At 40.4% G+C, this 21,223-nt stretch overlaps 3 protein-coding genes and 2 long non-coding RNA genes across 6 annotated transcripts in view; 2 read left to right on the top strand and 3 right to left on the bottom strand.

The window, feature by feature from the left end:
• LOC110971967 (histone H2B-like) overlaps positions 1–21,223 on the top strand; it is a 106,787-nt gene that overhangs the window by 65,373 nt on the left and 20,191 nt on the right. The window lies entirely within an intron of this gene.
• Positions 5,806–6,678, bottom strand: LOC127530675 (histone H2A-like). Its single transcript, XM_051938044.1, has one exon. The coding sequence runs from the start codon at positions 6,627–6,629 to the stop codon at positions 6,240–6,242; it is 390 nt and encodes a 129-aa protein (XP_051794004.1). The 5' UTR covers positions 6,630–6,678; the 3' UTR covers positions 5,806–6,239.
• On the bottom strand, positions 6,875–7,974 carry LOC127530669 (histone H3). The gene has a single exon (XM_051938036.1). It carries the CDS (start codon positions 7,812–7,814, stop codon positions 7,404–7,406), a length of 411 nt encoding a protein of 136 aa, XP_051793996.1. The 5' UTR covers positions 7,815–7,974; the 3' UTR covers positions 6,875–7,403.
• LOC127530688 (uncharacterized) lies at positions 12,950–14,168 on the bottom strand. The gene is made up of 4 exons (XR_007937364.1): positions 13,997–14,168; positions 13,667–13,840; positions 13,300–13,346; positions 12,950–13,149 (listed from the first exon to the last, which is right to left on the bottom strand). It is a non-coding gene; the product is annotated as an uncharacterized LOC127530688 (long non-coding RNA).
• Positions 16,133–20,913, top strand: LOC127530687 (uncharacterized). Of its 2 annotated transcripts, XR_007937363.1 has the most exons (5): positions 16,133–16,436; positions 16,919–17,098; positions 17,439–17,593; positions 18,347–18,647; positions 20,741–20,913. It is a non-coding gene; the product is annotated as an uncharacterized LOC127530687 (long non-coding RNA). The 2 variants fall into 2 exon arrangements; XR_007937362.1 differs by lacking the exon at positions 20,741–20,913 and having other exon boundaries at positions 16,135–16,436; positions 18,347–19,341.

The raw sequence follows: 21,223 nt of genomic DNA, 5'->3' as shown, positions 1-21,223 counted from the left end.
TGTGTGTGTGTGTGTAAGTGTCTGTCTGCTGACTATGTCTGTTATCTAGTGGAACAAATATTTCTCGACCTGTCAGACTCTACAATGAATAGAGTTGGGGGTTTTTTAACAGATAATTTAGTTCCCTCCTTGTATTGAACGCTGAAGCCAAAAATACTTGGACTACTTTTCAGTGTAACTTATCTATAAGAGCATTAAGGTAAACAAAATATATGTTAGTTTTAGTAGAAATATACAAACAGCTCACTTGAATAAGCATGCTTTAACAACTCCCTTGGAATTAACAATAGCTGGTTTTACATGGAACCTTCCATTCTCATTGGAATTGATCTAGAAGCTGTAACCAAATAAAAATTTTACATATACACCTCAATTAGAATAAACAGAAAAAAACGAATGGAATTTCATTCGGTTTCACAGGGATGGAGTATTCCTTTCCCCAAAGCGATCAAAAGACATCTTTTTTCATGTAAACTGTGAAAAGTGAAGTTGTCAGGCCGTATTCTGTCTGCGGGCAGTTACACGTCTGTATAACGGCTGTTCTGATTATGTACGGTAGCTGCTCATGTAAACACCAAATTGGAATAGATCCTGTCATGTAAATAGTTGATCTGAGATTGTCAGTTTGGAATGATTTTAATCGCAGTGAGAAAAAGTCTGCATGCAAACAAGGCTACTGAGGTGGATTGATATACATGATGGTGATATGCTAATTAGCCAAACCTAATCCTGTGATGATTTGTGTTTCTATCTGCTTATTTCAGGAAAAGATTTTCCAAATCAACTGGCTCTGGGTGGATGCCCAAAGAAACTGCCGGCAGATTGTTTGCCAGAGGCTGCAGAAGCTGCACAAGCTGACCACCAGGAAGTGAGGTCATCGCTGACACAAGTCTCCCTTTTCGGGAGAAACCCATTCTCCACAGCTGAACAACAAACAGCAGCTGAAAATGAATTTGCACAGCAATACTTGGACATTTCTGTGCTGTTCGACAATGCTGTGAACAACAATCCAACCAGTTATCAAAGCGGGATCAAGGACCTCAACATTGTGAAGAGATATGTGTAGAGAGATCTGAAACGTCACCAACATTTTTGTAACATAATGTTCTTCATATATTTTTCTTTTTTCTGACTTTGCTCTTGTTATTCTTGTATTAAAGACTGTTGTTTTTTCACCAGGCTTTAGTTTCATCTTTGCTTTATCTAGCTTCCTCAATATGTTATGTCATGTATGATGCTGTATAAAATTCATCACATATATAAGATTAATCGCATATAATACGACAATAATAATGATAAAAACATTTATTTGCCTTTCTAGTCACCCAAAGTGGCCTTACACAGTTAAATATATACACAGATACATAAAGCGCTGTTGAAACCATTGCTAATACACTGGTAACACAAAATTAAGACATGTTTAAAACAGGGGAGAGTGAAGTTATAATGACAATGACTGCTGAAAGAGGTAGGTTCTGAGGTGGGTTTTGAATGTTGGGAGAGAGTTCCAAAGCTTTGGGGCTGAGCCACTGAAAACCTGAGCACCCAGGGATTGCAGACATGGTGTGGGGGTAGAGAGTGGTCCAGTGGATGTGGAGCGGAGGGGACGGGGTGGATTGTACTCTTCTAGGAGATCAGAGATGTAAGTGGGGGCCTGGTGGTGGAAGGCCTTGTAGATGAGGAGGAGGATCTTGTAGGGGATACGGTAGTGTACAGGAGCTAGTGGAGTTGGATGAGAATGGGTGTGAGGATCAGCAGTCCAGAGGATTTGGTGCAGGTGATGATGTGTGTGACCAAGTTGTGGATGTTAGTGAGTTTGGCTGGGAGTCTGGGAAGGAGGGCGTTTCAGTAATCAATGCGAGAGGTGACAAATGAGGGGACCAGGGTTTCGGTACTTGATTGGGTGAGTGAGGGGCAGAGTCTTGAGATGTTTCGAGGGTGAAAGAAGGCTGTCCGGGTGATGTTATGGATGTGCGGAGCAAGCGCTGTCCAGTATAAGTCCAAGACTCTTCACCTGATGACAGAGGGAGACTGGGATATTGTCCATAATGATGGGGGATGTTGGGGTTATGTGGACGTTGGGGAGTGTGGACTTGGAGCCGATGAGCAAGGCCTCAGTTTTGTTTCCGTTGAGCTTGAGGAAATTCTGGAGACAGGCGATGAGGGAGTTAGGAGGGAGTGGGGCTGTGGGGTCAGAGGAGATGTAAAGTTGTGTGTCATCTGATAGATATAATATATTTATTATATCACATACTAAAGTATATCACATCTAAGATGAAACCCCATTTGTATTTATGCTCTCCCAATGAATAAAACAAAAGTACAGAAGTACTCCTGTAAACCAAACCAAAGCAACTGGATCTGCCTATCCCAGATCTCCCCCCATTAAACATTCACCATCGACAAACAGCGCAGAATCCACATTCACTAGACTGTTATGTTTGCATGAGTTTATATTATAGTGCATTTTAAAACTGAGTTTGACTTTCTAGTTACGTTGAGCAGGTATCAACTTTTGAGTGACCATTATGAAACTCTGGGCTTCTTTCCCCCACCTCACTCCTAATTGGACAGGCTTTTTCAAGATATAAGGATAGCCTAAATTAAAGCAAATAACAACAGCAACATAATAATAATAATAATAATAATAATGATAATATTAATAATAAACACGTATTTGCCACCTTAAATGAATGTGGCACATTTACTGGATATTAAAAACATGGTGGTGTGTTGTTTTAACTGGGTAGGGGTATCTCCAAACTAAAGCCTTTTTTTGAGCGCACACCCTGCCATTAACCCAGATCACATTAACCCAGATCACATTAACCCAGATCAATGTATTAATTGCCTGATAGGGGATGGTTGGTGGCAACATTAAGGAATGGGGACACCTGCTGGTCATTTTATATACCTACTTTCAGCGCGCCTCTTCGGCCTCCTCTTGGGTGTTTAATCCGATAAATAGGCTATCTTTCGCTCATTCAATCAATAAATTATGGAAGCGAATGTGACTCAAAACTCAAATTCAAAAGCATTAGCAGAAATGCTTTTGCATTTCAAAGTCATGGCTGCACTTTTTGACTCAAAACTAAAATGAAAAAGCAATATTCCAAAATGCAATTTCATTTTCTTCTTCAGCACTGCTCATTCTGTGACTAAATGAAAAAGCAAAAGCAAACTCAGAAATGCTTTTGCATTTTCGTGTTCCCCTGCAAAAAGTGTCTCATAATTCAAATGCAAATGCGTTCTCAAGTGGCGCAGGAAAGTGACGTCACGGACCCCCCCTCGTTCTGGCCCCTTCTGCATTTTACGGCATTTTAAACAATGCCGGCTCATTGCGCTGCATTTAATTGCACACTACGTCGAACGTTGGAGACAAGAAAACTTGGAATAACATTCCATAGGTAAGAATTTTTTTTGGTTCTTTTTCATTGTTAAATCTTGTTCAGAGTCTATGAGAGCTAACCAGTTAGCCGCTAGCAAAACACGAACGCAAGCTAACAGCCGGACAACCAAACACCAGACGATTATTAGTAGCTGTAGTACAGCTGTACAAGCAGTAGTAGTAGTAATACTAAAAGTACACGCAGCAGTAATAGTAATACCAAATGTTATGGCTGCTGTTGCTTTCAAAAAACAAGACGTCCAAAACTGTCCGGTTCGTCTTTTGAGGAGGAGGTTTACGACTCACTAATTTAATAAGCACATGCGGAGATCTATTATGATTCAAAAACACGTTTTATTTACGTAAACACAAGTATTCTCCGTTGTTGACTTTCCAAAAATACAAAAATAACGTCCTTTTAGTGGTTGATAAACTGTCTCACTCCTCACTCCTTCAACACAAAAAGCAGAGCCCTCCAAGTGACAGCTGATCGCTCTCCCTTAATCAAGGGAGTGGGATGGCTCAACAAGTAGGAGGCAGGTGAGCAGTTAATCATAATCACAACCAGCCAAATGATCAAAACAATTCAAACAATCAATCATCAATTAATAGAAATAGGCTCCAACACCAAAAGTTCAAGCAGCAGTAGTAGTATAAATAGCTGTTAGAGTAGTAGAAGTGTCAGCATGTGTAATAGTATTACAAGTTGTAGTAGCAGTGACAGTATCAGCAGCAGTAGTTGCTGTATTACTACTGCTACTAGTAGTCGCATTACTAATAATACCACCAATACTACCAATAGTAGTTATAAAGCCTAACTCGTATATATCCAGATTAGCATCTATGTTCTTCCTCCAAACCCATTTTATGATTGGGATTTCAGGCAATTCTTTAGGACTGCTCTCACATAATTGAAATGTTACTAAACAATGTTATACTGATCAAATTAAATAACTTTGGTCTCCAGAATATTGGCTACTTCTGTTCTTTGTCCTTAATTTAGTAGCATGATTTATTTTTAGATATGCTGTTGTGTACAGACTTATTTACTTTTTTGTCTATTGTTTTTACTCCATGTAGGTTTCCCAAAGACGTTCTGAGGAGGAAGTCACATAGTGTCAGAGTCACACCCACCCACTTACTTAAAAATACAGACAACTGAACATCTGACTGTAGAATAGTTTGCAAACAAGGTTATTCACAGTTTAAGCAGTTTTGGTTCATTATCAACAGATATGCATCAAAATAGGAGTTTTGTTGAAGAAAGGTTGTAAGAAATTTGAAGGAAGAAAACCTCTTGACCTCTTTTTCCGTTTTGATTTTGAAGGTGATGTGATGTGTGCCGTTCAAGCTTGGTCAGAGATGCTGTACCATCATTTAACGAAAGCTCCCACCTTCTAGCTGTGAAAAACAATGGCGGCCTACTGATTCATCACAAGGTACAGTGAAGGTTTGATTTTATAGTCTTGTTTTTTTTATCTTTGCATGTTAAAGTTGCTTTGTTCTTTATTTTCTCTGTACTGTAAACTGTCTTTTAGCACAAAGCGCTATATAAAGCGGCGAGCCAGACGACGGATGGCGGGTTTGGTGATTCCCTGGATGTTATCTCGGAGGACTTTACGGTGCCGCTTGGCTCCTCCTTTACCGAGTCCTTTACCTCCCTTTCCTCTGCCAGACATCTTGATAGAGATTCTTCCGACGCTCAAGTTCGATGAGAGTCTGAGCGGCACGAAGTCGCACAAAGACTTTATCTCTCAACTGCGGACGTAATAGAGGACAGGTAAGACAGTCTCAGTGGGCGGTGCCAAACTACCTGAAACCTGCTCAATGTTTGATCTCATTAATAATACACATATATTAATGATGCAGTGGCAGTAATAGACTTTCAATTAGCAGTTTTCCTTTCTCACAACGACCAAAATTTATATTTTATTTTATATTTTATTTTTAATATTCTAAATATATATTATGAATTGTTCTATTTATTTCATAGAAGGCACAGTTTACAGCTCAGATACCTTCATGATACCTTCTATTCAATATAATACCAAATATGTCTGCAAATTCTCCCTTCTGCCTCCTGTATATATTGAAAATAAGGATGGAAATGGATGTATTATTAATATTCTGAAATCAGTTAATTACTACCTCTCTTCTTTATAACTATATAGTTTAAGAGCAGCAACACATATTCAATTATTACAATATAGTTTTTCTTCTACTGTATATTAAATAACATCTGTAATCTTATAATTCCATTATTGTGTTAATTATTTATGCCTTTAATAATGATGTTGACCATTTCAACGGACCAGGACTGAGTTCTTGATCTGAGGAGTGTTGTTTCACATTTATGTGTTCATTAACTGAGTTGGATTTTGATGTAAAAAAAAACAAACAAAAAAAAACGTGCTATATTAATGTGAGAACTAGTGTTCATTTTTAAAGAACATTCAGGTAGAAAGTATTTTTCTGAAAAATGCAGTTTATAGAAATAAATGGAGTTCAGTAAGAATCTGAATGGCAGGTCAGACTTCAGTCTCAACTGCAGAAATAAGAAATGACAGACACCCTCGTCACAAATATTTTTATATTTCTTTTCTATACAAGGGGCACTACACCATCCTTATAAAAGGTAATTTCACTGCAACACCACTACATTGACCCAAGAGACTATTTTAATGACTTATTTTGTACACGAGATGCACAAAGTTTTATTTATTTTTTCTCTTCTGCCAAGGACTTATTTTTTAGCCCAGTTAAATACTATAACTCATTAAAAGGGACAGACGCTCATTGGGAGTGTGTGGCTCTGAAAAGAGCCGTTGGTTCTCTGCAGGATGTGGATCCTTTACTTGGCTTTGCCGGTCTTCTCGGTCTTCTTGGGCAGCAGCACCGACTGGATGTTGGGCAGCACGCCGCCCTGAGCGATGGTGACTCCGCCCAGCAGCTTGTTGAGTTCCTCGTCGTTGCGGACAGCCAGCTGCAGGTGACGGGGGATGATGCGGGTCTTCTTGTTGTCGCGGGCAGCGTTTCCAGCCAGCTCCAGGATTTCAGCAGTCAGGTACTCCAGCACAGCCGCCAGGTAGACGGGGGCGCCGGCACCCACACGCTCCGCATAGTTGCCCTTCCTCAGCAGCCTGTGGACGCGACCGACCGGGAACTGGAGTCCTGCCCGGGAGGAGCGACTCTTAGGCTTCGCTTTAGCCTTGCCTCCGATACCTTTTCCACGTCCAGACATGATGCGATGTGAAAGCTTGTTACTCAGTACAAACTAATGCGTCTCTTGCTCAGTAAACTGCAGCTTTATATAGATACAGGCTGCTCTCTGATTGGTCAGAGTCAGCGTTCGTGTGATCGTCCAATCAGAGGAGAGCTGCTGTAGCCAGGCGGTCCTGAAACATGATTCAACTGAGTGTCTGTTACAGAACTAACATGAAAACAAAGAGCAGATTCAGGCTGAACTAAACAACAAAGTACACTAGACTAGATTCAACTTTATTCTCACTGAACAGAGTACAAGTGGTGAGACACTGAAATGTAGTTTAGCATCAAATCAGAAGTGGAATAAAAGCAGCAGTAAAGTGCATTATATACAGAATAAACATTATGGACAGAGTGCAATCAGCACAGGAAGGAAATTAATATATGGATGTGGATAAAATATTTTATATTGTATTTGATGTAAATGTCCAGGATAAACAACGTTATAAAAAGTGTAAAGAGTACTAATGCTGTGAGATATAGGCAGAATGAACACATGATGCACAGTAAGAATATAAAGAGTGAAAATGTGATGAGATGCAGTTTCTACACAGAATGAATTTCAGGGTCAACATGACTGTAAAGGTGGAAGGTGAGGACTAAAATATTGCACCTCATATGTTATCACAGTCTCAGAGCTACATGAAAATAAGTTATTATTATTATGTACCATATTGGACGTAGAGCTCCTTCAATGAAAATGTGTGGCTCTTAAAAGAGCCGTGGTGTGTGAGGTAAAGTGTGTTTGAGTCTAAGCTCTCTCTCCACGGATGCGGCGGGCCAGCTGGATGTCTTTGGGCATGATGGTGACCCTCTTGGCGTGGATGGCGCACAGGTTGGTGTCCTCGAACAGGCCGACCAGGTAAGCCTCGCTGGCCTCCTGCAGAGCCATGACGGCCGAGCTCTGGAAGCGCAGGTCGGTCTTGAAGTCCTGAGCGATCTCTCTGACGAGGCGCTGGAAGGGCAGCTTGCGGATGAGCAGCTCCGTGGATTTCTGGTAGCGACGGATCTCTCTCAGAGCCACGGTACCGGGCCGGTAACGGTGAGGCTTCTTAACGCCGCCGGTGGCTGGGGCGCTCTTCCGGGCAGCCTTGGTGGCCAGCTGCTTCCTGGGAGCTTTTCCTCCGGTGGATTTCCGGGCGGTCTGCTTGGTTCTGGCCATTCTACTTCCTCTGTTCTCTCTGCTCCGATAGAAAAACTACAAGTGGAGGTTGAGCGGCAACAGTGAGCTTATAAGGAGAGCAGAGGAGCAGCGGCAGCTCCGATTGGTCCGGAGAGGAGAGCAGGCAGCTCTGATTGGTCCAGAGCGGTGGAGAGCGCGCGCACAGTGTCAGACTGTGATCAGATGAAATGAATGTTAATAAACTCCTCCTCCACAGCAGCCGACATGTTCTATAAATTCTGATTTCAACTCTTTAGTTTATTTTATTATTTATTAATAGTTTACAGGTTTTAATTTATTAGTTCAAACATTTAAATCCTTCATTTTCCTAAAGACACTTTAACACAATGGAAATCTTCTGGTCTCACAGAAAACAAGATAAAGAAAGAAAACGAGAGAAAGAAAGAAGGAAGTCATTTAAACACACTATTAATATATTTTTACATTTTAATTATTCAGTCAGAAAATGATGAGAAATGTCATCAAATGTGTTTGTCAAACCAACATCCAAACACCTAAATAATAACTTCTCAGTAAATGAATGAATCCAGTTGAAGGATATTTACAGACCACTAGGTATTGGAATAAATGAGTTTTTAATCCTTAATATTATGGATGTTCCAGTGACAGTCACCTCATTGTTAAATCAAATGTCAGGAAAAGAACAATCACAGATATTCATTTATTTTTACATCATATTAAATGTGATGAGAACTGGGGGTGCGTTGATGCCAACAACAGTAAAAGATGTGTGGATTCTCTGGATGATACTGTGAATATTCCTGGAAATAAAGTCATGTTCTGGTTCTCAGAAAGAACCAGTAGCTTCACATTACTCATCTGATGATTACAGCTGCTGGAGGTGGAGTTGCTTTTTATTTCTAACAGGGCTGAGATATTATCAATACCATCATTATTTTCTCTTTTAGTCTGACAAATTATAGTTTAAAAGAACTCATCTCCTATATCCGGCTTGATTTTCTGTGTTGAATGTTTTAACTGTAAAGCTCTTTGTGAACGCTGTTCTTCAGGCTGCTATAGAAATAAAGTTATTATTATATTATTAGAAGCACGTGGAGGCAGGAACCTCACAGCACAATCACACTCCCAAGTTATTATCACATCATATTCTACTTTATTATATATCAGGTTTTTCTATCTATTGTGTTCACAAACATCAAAAAGTCCCAACAAAGGGAGCCCACACCATGACATGTGTTAAACAAGGAAAGTTTATTCATCAACATTATTTATTCATCAGGTCAACATGAGATAATTTTTCATCCATAAAATCCATGTTCACAGCAGCACAACGACAGCCTGAGATCAGACACACCTGTCACATGATGTTAAACACAAGCTGTCAACTCCACTGCAGAGGAAACCAGAATGGAGCACTTCATTTCAGGTTGGAGAGCCAAACTGCTCTTCATACTTTTGGCCACCAGATGTCACCAAAGAGGACTGTGTTGAAAGGCTTCCAGTAATACGAGCTTCAGTGCTTCACAAAGCTTCATTTGGCTTCACGAGAAACATCTGAGGAGAATCTTTGGAGCCGACAGAGCCGGAACTCCCATCACTAGAAGACAACATGGAAACATGGAGAACCAGTTTGTCCATCAGAATAGAATGGAAACTGCAGAGAACAAGAGAAAAACTACTGTTATCTGGCTTTACTGAAAATCCTTCAGTCAGTTTGTAGATCTGTGGAACATTCTGACAAAGAGCCCCACAGTCATCACCAGTATGGAGAATAATAACATTCATTGAACTATTTCAGGCTGCCTAGTGCTCTAGTGGTTAGCACTTTCTCCTTGCAGCAAGAAGATCCCCGGTTCAAATCCCGGCCTGGGATCTTTCTGCATGGAGTTTGCATGTTCTCCCTGTGCATGCGTGGGTTTTCTCCGGGTACTCCGACTTCCTCCCACAGTCCAAAAACATGCTGAGGTTAATTGGTTACTCTAAATTGTCCGTAGGTGTGAATGTGAGTGTGATTGTGTGTCTGTATATGTAGCCCTGTGACAGACTGGTGACCTGTCCAGGGTGTCCCCTGCCTTCAGCTGAGATAGGCTCCAGCACCCCCCATGACCTTAGTGAGGATAAAGAGGAACAAGTTTACAAGGAATCATTTAGAAGGATTTGACAAAGAAACACATTTAATCCATGAATGTGAAAACATGTTTGTGAGGGACAGAGTCATGGATAGACTCAGCTATCTGTTCAACACTGTTTGTTACGGTTCCTCAGGAGACTCAGGTGCAGGAATGGAGATAAAGAATGTAAAATAAGAAGTTTTTATTTTCCAGAAGAGATACATACAACAGAAGTACAGATTGCTACAGGCAAACTACAAGCAAAAGTAAGAACAAGAAACACTATCGCAGAAGGCGACAGAACAATCAATGAGCCCTCTAGTGAGCAGGCAGGAAACTAAAGCTGGGATAACAGTTTAGAAGTGAATAAACCCACAGAAGGTAATACTTAGGCAGGTTCAGGGAATCAGCTGATCGGAATCAATATACAATACCTAAAAATACTCCAAGAAGAAGAATGCACAGGCACTAACCTGACTCCAAGCGAGGAATACAAAATCCCATAGAACCTGAATGGGTCGGCATGGCTCAGTGGGTAGAGTGGCCGTGTTGTAACTCGAAGGTTGCCGGTTTGATCCTTGGCCCGTTGTGCTCATGTCGAGGTGTCCCTGAGCAAGACACCGAACCCCTAATTGCTCCTGGTGGGTCATGGTTAGCACCTTGCATGGCAGCTTCCACCATCAGTGTGTGTAAATGGGTAAATGTGACGTATCATGTAAAGCACTTTGGATAAAAGTGCTATATAAATACAACCATTTACCATTTTGAATAAGGGCCAAAAATGAATAAAATACTAAATCTGGAGATATTAGAAGCAAGAACAAGAATACACCAATACAAGCTCGACACTAAGCAAGGAATGCAAGTACACTGAACCTGATTTAACTAAGCTAAGCTTGGAATGTACAGCAGGAGGTGGGAACTCAGTGTAAGGTTGCAGTAGTGGTGGACTGGGTTAGGGTTAGGGTGCTGCTGCCTCCGGCCTAATCATTGCACACACCGAGGAGAGAGGAAAAAGGCAAGGGGAGGGAGAGCACTGACACTATCTGGAGCCCTCAGCTGCAGGTGTGACTCTGGATACTGAACTCAACGCAGAAACACTGAGGAACCAGACGAGAACCAGACCACAAATCCAGGATAGAGAGGTTGAGTGAATGTGGTGTTGAAGGTGTGGAGGTGGATCAGAGAGTCAGAGGAGACTCTGTAGAAGGACAGAGTTCCAGCATCAACATCCACATAAACTGAAACTCTGTGAGAGACTGAGGAGGAACTGATGGATGTTTCTATGTTATTGTGTCTGACAGAGTAACCATCATCAGAACAGATCAGACTCCAGGACTGATCATTACGTCCAAACATACAGTCATTAATGTATCCTTTCCTTCTGATTCCTCTGTAACTCACTGATATACACACGTGGACAAAATTGTTGGTACCCCTCAGTTAAAGAAGGAAAAACCCACAATTCTCACTGAAATCACTTGAAACTCACAAAAGTAACAATAAATAAAAATTTATTGAAAATTAAATAATCAAAAACAGCCATTACTTTTGAATTGTTGATTAACATAATTATTTAAAAAACAAACTAATGAAACAGGCCTGGACAAAAATGATGGTACCTCTATAAAAGATTGAAAACTATTTGACCAGAGTGACATGATTAACTCAGGTGTGTCATTTAATTGACATCACAGGTGTTTCCAAACTCATAATCAGTCAGTCTGCCTATTTAAAGGGAGACAAGTAGTCACCCTGCTGTTTGGTGAAAAGGTGTGTACCACACTGAACATGGACAACAGAAAGCGAAGGAGAGAATTGTCCCAGGACATCCGAAAAAAAATGATAGACAAACATCTTAAAGGTAAAGGCTATAAGACCATCTCTAAACGCTTGAAGTTCCTGTGACAACAGTGGCTCATATTATTCAGAAGTTCAAGACCCACGGGACAGTAGCCAACCTCCCTGGACGTGGCCGCAAGAGGAAAATTGATGACAAATTGAAGAGACGGATCGTTGGAATTGTATCCAAAGAGCCCAGAGCAACCTCCAAAGAAATTAAAGGTGAACTCCAAGGCCAAGGTACATCAGTGTCAGATCGCACCATTCGTCGTTGTTTGAGCCAAAGTGGACTTCATGGGAGACGACCAAGGAGGACACCACTGCTGAAAAAAACTCATAAAAAGCCAGACTGGAATTTGCAAAAATGCATGTTGACAAGCCACAAAGCTTCTGGGAGAATGTCCTTTGGACAGATGAGACCAAACTGGAGCTTTTTGGTAAGGCACATCAACTCTATGTTCATAGACTCAAAAACCAAGCATACGAAGAAAAGAACACTGTCCCTACGGTGAAACATGGAGGAGGCTCAGTAATGTTTTGGGGCTGCTTTGCTGCATCTGGCACAGGGTGTCTTGAAAGTGTGCAAGGTACGATGAAATCTGAAGACTATCAAGGCATTCTGGAGAGAAATGTGCTGCCTAGTGTCAGAAAGCTTGGTCTCAGTCGCAGGTCATGGGTCTTCCAACAGGACAACGATCCAAAACACACAGCCAAAAACACCCAAGAATGGCTGAGAGAAAAGCGTTGGACTATTCTAAAGTGGCCTTCTATGAGCCCAGATCTGAATCCCATTGAACATATGTGGAAGGAGCTGAAACATGCCATTTGGAGAAGACACCCATCAAACCTGAGACAACTGGAGCTGTTTGCTCATGAGGAGTGGGCCAAAATACCTGTTGACAGCTGCAGAACGCTCATTGACAAATACAGAAATCGTTTAATTGCAGTGATTGCCTCAAAAGGTTGTGCAACAAAATATTAAGTTATGGGTACCATCATTTTTGTCCAGCCCTATTTCATTAGTTTGTTTTTTTTAAATAATTATGTTAATCAACAATTCAAAAGTAATGGCTGTTTTTGATTATTTAATTTTCAATAAATTTTTATTTATTGTTACTTTTGTGAGTTTCAAGTGATTTCAGTGAGAATTGTGGGTTTTTCCTTCTTTAACTGAGGGGTACCAACAATTTTGTCCACGTGTGTATGAACCTCACCTCTCCACTCCACCTCCCAGTAACAGCGACCACTCAGACCAGTTCTACACAGCAGCTGCCAGTTGTTAAATCTGTCTGGATGATCAGGATATGACTGATCCTCCTCCACACATGTCACCTTCCTGTTATCAGACAGTTTCAGTCATCCGTTTACTGTGTTTGTGTCGACTGTGAGTTGACAGGAATCTGATGGAGAGAACAAACACAACACAGCTGCAGTTATTGATGGATCATGTGATCAGTATTAAAGCTTTGATGATGACCTCAGAGATGTGACACTTTGAAGATGCTTGAATGTGCTGCTTTGTTTCCATCAATCCATTAAAACACACTTACACTTCCTCAGACCTGGTGTCAACCATCGGACTCCAGCAGGCGTCACCCTGAAAGGAGGAGGACGGTCAGAGCAGCAGAGACTCTTTCAGCAGCACACATGGACGTTACATGGCTCTCACACTGTTCCACTGATAAAGGACCAGTCCAACATGGAGACACAGACACCTGAATGCAGCATCTCTAAAGTCCTGTCCTGTGCTCATCACGTTCCAGCTCAGTTTACACTCATTATTCAGCTTTACTCATTGATGCTTCCTCTGTTCATGGAGCTAAGCTAACAGTTTACGATGCTTCTTGTCTTTGAGCTAAGCTAGGCTAACAGTTCACCCTGCTTCCTGTCTTTGAGCTAAGCTAGGCTAATAGTTACCTGAGAGTTTCCAGTCTACAGTGTGGATCCTCCACTTTAGCTCTCAGCATCTTCTCTCCTGAGTCTCCTGGATGGTTGTAGCTCAGGTCCAGCTCTCTCAGATTTGAGGTGTTGAAGCTCAGAGCTGAGGCCAGAGAAGCACAGCCTTCCTCTGTGACCAGACAGCCTGACAGCCTGCACACACAAAACAACACAAACCTGAAGGACAACACTTGGATGGATGTTTTCTTCTTTGTCTTTCAGATACATTTTGCTGCAGATTTGATGCTTCTGAAGCAAATCAGGAATCAATCTTCTATTTTCTTTTAGTTTCAAAGTGTGAGTCCTGACCTGAGAGCTTCCAGTTTACAGTGTGGACTCTCCAGTCCAGCAGAAAGACTCTACACTCCTGAATCCTGCAGGTTGTTGTTAGTCAGGTCCAGCTCTGTCACACTGGAGGACTGGGAGCTGAGGACTGAGGACAGAGCTCCACAGCTTCTCTCTGACAGATTACAGCCACTCAGTCTGAAGAGACAAAGACAAGAAAAGAAATAATACATTAAGTTCAGTATTTTCTGTCCTGTTGAAAAGACAGCAGTGAATTTAACAACAAATACATCCCACTATGTCCAGAATACAGCAGCGGTGAAGACAGTCCTTTGCAATGTTATTTAAATGTGAAAATAATCCAAAGTGTAGCACATTACTAGCTTAGCCGCGCTAGACCCAGGTCTTAAGACGCAAGGGTCTAGGAACTCTCGACAGGGAGGGAGGCGGGCTAAAAAGTTGTCTATCAAATCCCTCTGCAGCAATTGGGTAGGTATACAACCAATCAGTGCAACGAATAGGCTGACGTAGTTCCTAGAGCACCAGCGGATTGTGACTAAGTCCCATTAGCTTCCCAACCAGCGGAGCCAACTGGTATATTAAGGATTTGCCATATCCCGTCGGCATAAGTCCAAATACGTCTTTCTTCTCAATGTAACACTTCAGTGCCGTCCTTTGTTTATCTTTCAAGTTGAATTTTAGCTTCAAATCTTTAAGGGCTGTGGCCAAAGCCGAGTCCAAAGATAACTGTTCATTGTGCGCCGGTTGTTTCTGTCAGAATCGTCATGCCTCTGTCGTCACTTCGTTACGCCTGCCTTCTGACTCTACACTTCATGGTGATTGGTCCGGCCAGTTTTAGGAGAATCCAGCCTCGAGCCTTATGGAGGGTAACTAGACCCACCCTGGCAGAGAATTAAATTTGTTGCCGTGGGTCAGGGCCGGACTGGGAAAGAAATTCAGGCCGGGAGATTTCCAATCAGTCAGGCCACTTCCGCCACTGCAAGGGTTGTGTCACGTGGGATAATGCACCAATTTTTTTTTCCTTCCAAAAATATTCCTTTTACAGTTATGTTATAGCAATTACAACACTACTAAACAGACAGTAAGTCTATTAAACACAACCATAACGACAGCTCCATACAGTCCAGTACTTTTCTCTTCTGTAATCTCTTCACTACCCTCACCAATTTTTCCAATGTTTTCCTTTTCATATTATTTATATAGCATGTGGAATTAAAAAAATATATATTATTTTGTCAGCAAATCATTTAGATGTCAGCTGGTCATAGCTAATAGTATATGCAAACACCAATGTTCATTTTATAACTGAAAATTGTTAGTCAACTGACTATCCTACCTGAAGAGGGGGTCTCAAACGTTTTCAGGCTTCCTGCAACCCACCTGACACCTGTGGAGCTTATTTAGACATTTTTTATTATATTTTGACCTTTGAAGTCTGATGATGCATTTGTGAGAAGAACCGACCGTTTGTAAACTTACTTGAAGTAAGAGTGCTCCATAATCTTCTCTCCTTCCACTCTCTGGCCTCACTCTCATATCACCGCTCTGCAGTTCGTTCTCGCTATGAAGGGGCGGGTCATAAAGCAACTAACCAATCATGGCACGTTTCTTCTAAAAAAATGTCACTTTGACCAATCCCTATCCTTCTGATTTCGAGCTCAGAGCACGTGCTTTGTGTGAGTGACAGGAGGGTGGGCGTGTACTCTGTAAGGCTTCTAGCGCTGCCGTCTCTGGCCTGTCTGCCAAAAAGTCGATCAACTTTTTTTCATTGGCCTGCCAGTCCGTGGCTGGCCTGTCCAGGCAGGCCAATAAGGAGGCAGGCCACCGGGAAAAGTCCCGCCTCTCCCGACTGCCAGTCCGGGCCTGCCGTGGGTTGTCTGGCGCGGCGAGGCTAGTGATGTGCCTCAGTGTGTGTGTGCGATACGGAACGACAGTCTAGGCACGCTATCTTCACCCCTTTGCCCCCTCGTTGACTCTTTTTGAGTCGGTGCTGCAGCTCAGCACAGCAGAATTTACATTCGCTTTAAAAGTGCGTTTACCTGACGTGCTCATATGTAAAGTATCTAAACAGCCGATAAAGCGTTTACTTCCTGTCAAAACTGCACAATAAAAGCCCCCACGTTATTTTGACTTCTAAAAGCTTTTATTATGAAGCAGTAAAAGCAGGAAATGCTGCGTTTTCATTAGCAGTAACTTAACATGACTAATGCAGCTGAAAGCTAAAGTGAGAGTAAATAAGTAAACATCTTAAAGTACAAAGAGCATCACAGGAGAGAAACTAAATTTCAAAGCACAACAATTCAGTTAGAAGCAACAAAAATACTGAGAGCTGAAGAGACTTCAAAACATCTCTGCTTTCCTCTGCTCTGCACACATGGGAGCTGAGTCTCAGAGCACATCAGGGGATAAAGGAGAAACGTCGGCTACTGACGGTGGGAAAAGGGTCAGTCACCCATTTTAGGAAGTTTGCCTGCATTTTAAAAACGTGCATACATGCACTAATTTGATCAATGCAGAAACGGTAAAAGGCCATCTTACCACTATGTTGACTTGTAGCATTTGTGAATTTAAATGCATCTCAGTGACTGAATATCTTAAGCACTGTAGATCACACAGGCATATTAACAATGTATTTTTTGTTTGTGGCCATAAAGATTGTGGAAGGCGATTTTCCTCATTCAACTGCTTTGCTGTTCATATGTCACGAACACACCCAGACGCAAGGACCAGACCAGTTTGTTATCGAAGTATGTCTGTGCAGTTGAAGTGTTCATCAAACTTTTGCAGCAGAGAATATGCAGATGTTAAAGGGCTTGTGTCTCACTTGAGTGACCACATACAAGAGGGTCTGACTATAACTTGTCCCTTTGATGGATGTTTTAAGACATTTAACATAAAAACATCCTTTTCTTCTCATATTTCCAGATATCACAGAGGGTGGAATGCCACCCAGATAGCACCTGTTCATCTATGTGAAGTTGAAGACCAGTCTGACAGATGAGGAAGCACATGTTACAGAGAACGTACCTCAAGGAAGTGATGTCATTGATGCAGACCAAAGTGAGGATGTACCTGAAGTAGATTATGGGATTGATGCAGACCAAGGTAAGGATGTTGAGAGTGAGGAAGTGCAAGATTCCTACACAGAGAATTTAGCTTTGTTTTACTTGGGTTTGCAGGCAAAGTATTTAGTCCCAGCTTGGTGGTAAATACGCCGGAAAAAAAATATCAGGTACAAGGGTTAATGTAAATGACTAAAGTGCACACAAACATAAACAGAAATTAACTTAAAATTATTGAGGTGACACTGTCACTTCAATAAATGTCTGTCACCATGACAGACATTTCCACATTTCCTCAATACATGAACATACAGCACATTAAAGTGCATCCAAAATAAATAAGTTGACAATATTTTCTTTTTGTGTAATATCTTATCGTTTAGGGTGATGTGCGATTCAAGATTGCTGTCGATCAGGAAGTTGTTAATGACCACATCTACTCTCCTGTTGTGGCCCTGAGCTACACTTTCTCCTTGTTTTATGTCTTAAACATAAAATACCCAAAGGAGATGTCACTTACCCTGGAATTCATACAGAGGTAAGCAACTCATAATGTTTGAAATGCTGTGTATAGAACATATGTTGTGTTGCTGTTTATTAAAATTGGACACTGTTAAGTCTTGCTTTCCTCAGGATGAAATATATTTGAACTCATAATTGCACTGGTAAGCTCAGGCTCACATGACTGAGATGTAAATGGTAGTCAGTGGAAACATAAGAATAAGAAGACTATAAATGCAATGGCTGGATTGGAAGAATTTCAAGCCTGACTTGGCTGAAGCATGCGCACCAATTAGTTTTATCACACTTAATGTGATGTTTTCTTGACATAGATTTAGCTTGGTTCTGGATTCATCTGTATTTTAAATGTATAGTCTTCATAGAAAAGTCAGTTTAGTCCAGTCCTAGGCTTAGTCTGTGTCTCACTGTTTTGTCTCTACCATTTTGTTGAATAATGATACATGCTCTTTTTGTAGCAGTTTCACACCACAGTTGTTTATTTGGGCATGACGTATATATAGAGCTCTATATATACGTCATTGATATGAATAGGCATATCCAATTGTTTACAAAATTGTGAATTTGAACAACTTATTTTGGCAAGAAGCTTCCAGTACCTGCCTATTATGCAACATTGCAATTAAAGTTCCTTGCTGGTTTAGTAACTTCAATACTGTAATGAAAGTATGAGTATTTTTACATCTGAACATGGTCGGCATGTTACCCTGAGATTCAGTTTAATTCAATTCATTACTGATGTAGCTAAAATACACTTTTACATTTTCTTAAGAGTTCTCCTGGGAATAAATCCTGAACGAGGGTCCAAAGCTGAGAAAAAGGGAACGAAACAGCGACACATTCCTCCAAGACTGCTGAAGTTCCTGTATGAACGGAACAACTTTGAAAGTCCATGGACAATTTGAGCTTCTTTTCAAAGCTCAAAATGGAAGTTGTCAGACTGAACATGGAGACGAAAAATAAAACTGGAGGCTGTACTCGGTAACTTTCTCACACTGACGTATGCAGAGAGGTACCAGCAGCACACGCTCATACATGAGAGCCCTGCTTCTCACTGCATGCTTGGAGAAGAGGTGAATAACCCAACTTAAAAAAACATTAAATGTTCTGTTCATGGAATTGGCAAAAACATTGAATTGTTTGGTATTGATGGTGACAATCATCTTTTTTCTTGTATTGTTTTTTGTCATGTATTTGAAAATGAATTGAAGTGGTTTGCAGTTAATTTCATCGTTAACTAATAATTCATTGTTGCAGCTCTATTTAATGCATTGTGACTCCCTTTGGTGCCACACACGATTTCACAGTTACAGTGCTCGTTATTGAATGCATCTTCATTCCCATGTTTTGTTTTGTCTTGTTGTACTCTGTTGCTTTATAAAGCAAAAGAAAAAACCTCTTATACAAAGAAAGGGATGGCATTTTAGGCTGATACCAACAGTTAATTTAAAGCCTTTATCGGCATAGTGTGTTGATATTATCATGCATCCCTGATCTGAACATTGTTTAATGAAGTGTCATGTCAGTGTTTAAACCATTTTAATGACATTTTTTTAATTTTAAGAAAATGTTCATGAGGAAATACTCAATGAATGCACTTTTATGGAACGATGTTTACAAAAAGAAAAGTTGTTCAAGAAAAACTAAACATGCTCAGTTTGCTTGTATTGTGGTGGATTTGTGTGACCATGTTATTCATCACTTTAGAACACTGCAGTGGTCTGGTGATGGACAGCAGTCATGAATAAATTTCAACATTGTTTCCAACTGGAAGAAAATGTAGTTTATTAAGTGGCTACAGGGAATTTTACATTCCAGCTTTGAAGAAACTGCCCATGGTACAGATTTTCAGTGGTGAAGAAATGCTCAACAAATGCTTTAATTTGACAGAATTTTGCTTTTTGAGTAACAGAAGTGTCCGTGAATGTCACAGAAAATATCCTGTAAATTTACGGAATTTTCTGTGATAGGGTTGAAGGAAGTGTCCGTGAATTTAACGGAAAATGTACTGGTAATTTTCTGCCAGGACATTATCCGTAATTTTACGGATTTTTTTCTTACAGTGCAGACATATTCACATACTGACAACTTTTTGGTCTCAGAAACTTTAATTTCCAAAATTCAAAGCTGCTATTATGATAGGATATTGATATCAGATCACAGGCTGTGTTGTCAGACTTTAGTGGATAAAAACCTTGGGAAAGACCCACCATGATGGAGTTTAATCAGAAATGGATGCTAGAGGGAAAATGTATCAATTATTTGGGAAAAGAAAATGATAATTATTTTAGAGATAACACAACACAAACAACAGCTGGTACTAAATGAAAAGCTTTCAAAGACTGTTAAGGGGTCACATTATTAGCTATACTTCATCTAAATCTAGGAAATCACACCTAAACAGAGACCAGTTAGAACACAAAACACAAATCTTCAAGGACAAGTCTTTAGGAAAAGCTCCCTGGTAAAAGAAAAAAGAACTAACACTCTGAAGAGCAGAATATAATAAATTCTGTGCAGACAGACAGACCTCTACAAACATTCTTCAGTCAAGGCAAAAAATCTGGTAAACTTTTATCTAGGCAGATCAAACATAGAAGTAAGAAAAATGAGGCCTCTAATCAAAAAGAAAAATGGAGATCCTATTGAAATAAATAAAAAATTCAGACAATACTATGAGAAACTACATGAATCCCAAATAACACACGACCTGATGGCCCAAAATAAGTTCTTGGGTAAATTAAGAATTTGTTTGGTTTCAGAGGAGTTTGAAGAAAAATATCTATACATACACAAATGCCACCCCTTTGCCACCCCATTAATATTTCTCTAGATCTGCCCCTACATCCATCCCAAGTCCTGACCCGCATCCAGCCTCCTGTGGTCCATGGTTAGTCTGTCTGAGAATTCAAGGCCAGACGGACTTTCACAATACTAATAATAACAAACTGTGTTAACACATGATAAAATAACTGTCAGCCTTAATTAGTGTGTTAATAACATGCTAGTTTGCCCAGCTCTAAACAAAAGCAATCACAATCTGAGGATGTCAGCAGGGATGCCCCCTGTCATCGTTATTGTTCACTTTAGCTACTGTCTTTTTAAATATGTTGTTGTGTACATACTTATTTACTTCTCTGTCTACTTTTTTCTTTACTCCATGTAGGTTTCCCAAAGACTATGGGTTGAGGAAGAAGTGGAAGCAGCTCTGAGGAGAGAGGGGTTTGCTGTAAATATATAACAGCCTAAAGAGAGAGACAAATAAATAATAATTATTATTAATTCTGTTTATTGTAAATGTAAACAAACTGTATCCTGTTCTTGTCTAGTTCCCAGTTATATATAACAGCCTATATATATATATATATATATATATATATATATATATATATATATATAATTAATATTAATAAATAAATAAATTACATTTGCAATTAAATCTTTCAAACTAGAATTGCAGGCTACATTTGTAGGAAGCCTTTTTCTGTATTTTTTTTTCAGATCAAATATTCTCTATCAGTAGCACATGTTTTGACGTTGACAATAAAGCAAACCACATCAAAATCGGTTGAGAAATGAACAAATTATGATTTATTTTCAATGTACATTCATTGCTTTGAATGGGAACTTTGCCCCCTCCAAGATGGCC

The sequence above is a fragment of the Acanthochromis polyacanthus genome, chromosome 17 (genome assembly GCF_021347895.1).
Source record: "Acanthochromis polyacanthus isolate Apoly-LR-REF ecotype Palm Island chromosome 17, KAUST_Apoly_ChrSc, whole genome shotgun sequence".
Taxonomy (NCBI): domain Eukaryota; kingdom Metazoa; phylum Chordata; class Actinopteri; family Pomacentridae; genus Acanthochromis; species Acanthochromis polyacanthus.
Note: the sequence above shows the minus strand (reverse complement) of the source record. Positions and strands in the feature narration are given on the sequence as shown.

Coding starts and splice junctions, on each gene's coding strand:
- LOC127530669 (XM_051938036.1), bottom strand. CDS start 7,814: ATGGCCAGAACCAAGCAGACCGCCCGGAAATCCACCGGAGGAAAAGCT.
- LOC127530675 (XM_051938044.1), bottom strand. CDS start 6,629: ATGTCTGGACGTGGAAAAGGTATCGGAGGCAAGGCTAAAGCGAAGCCT.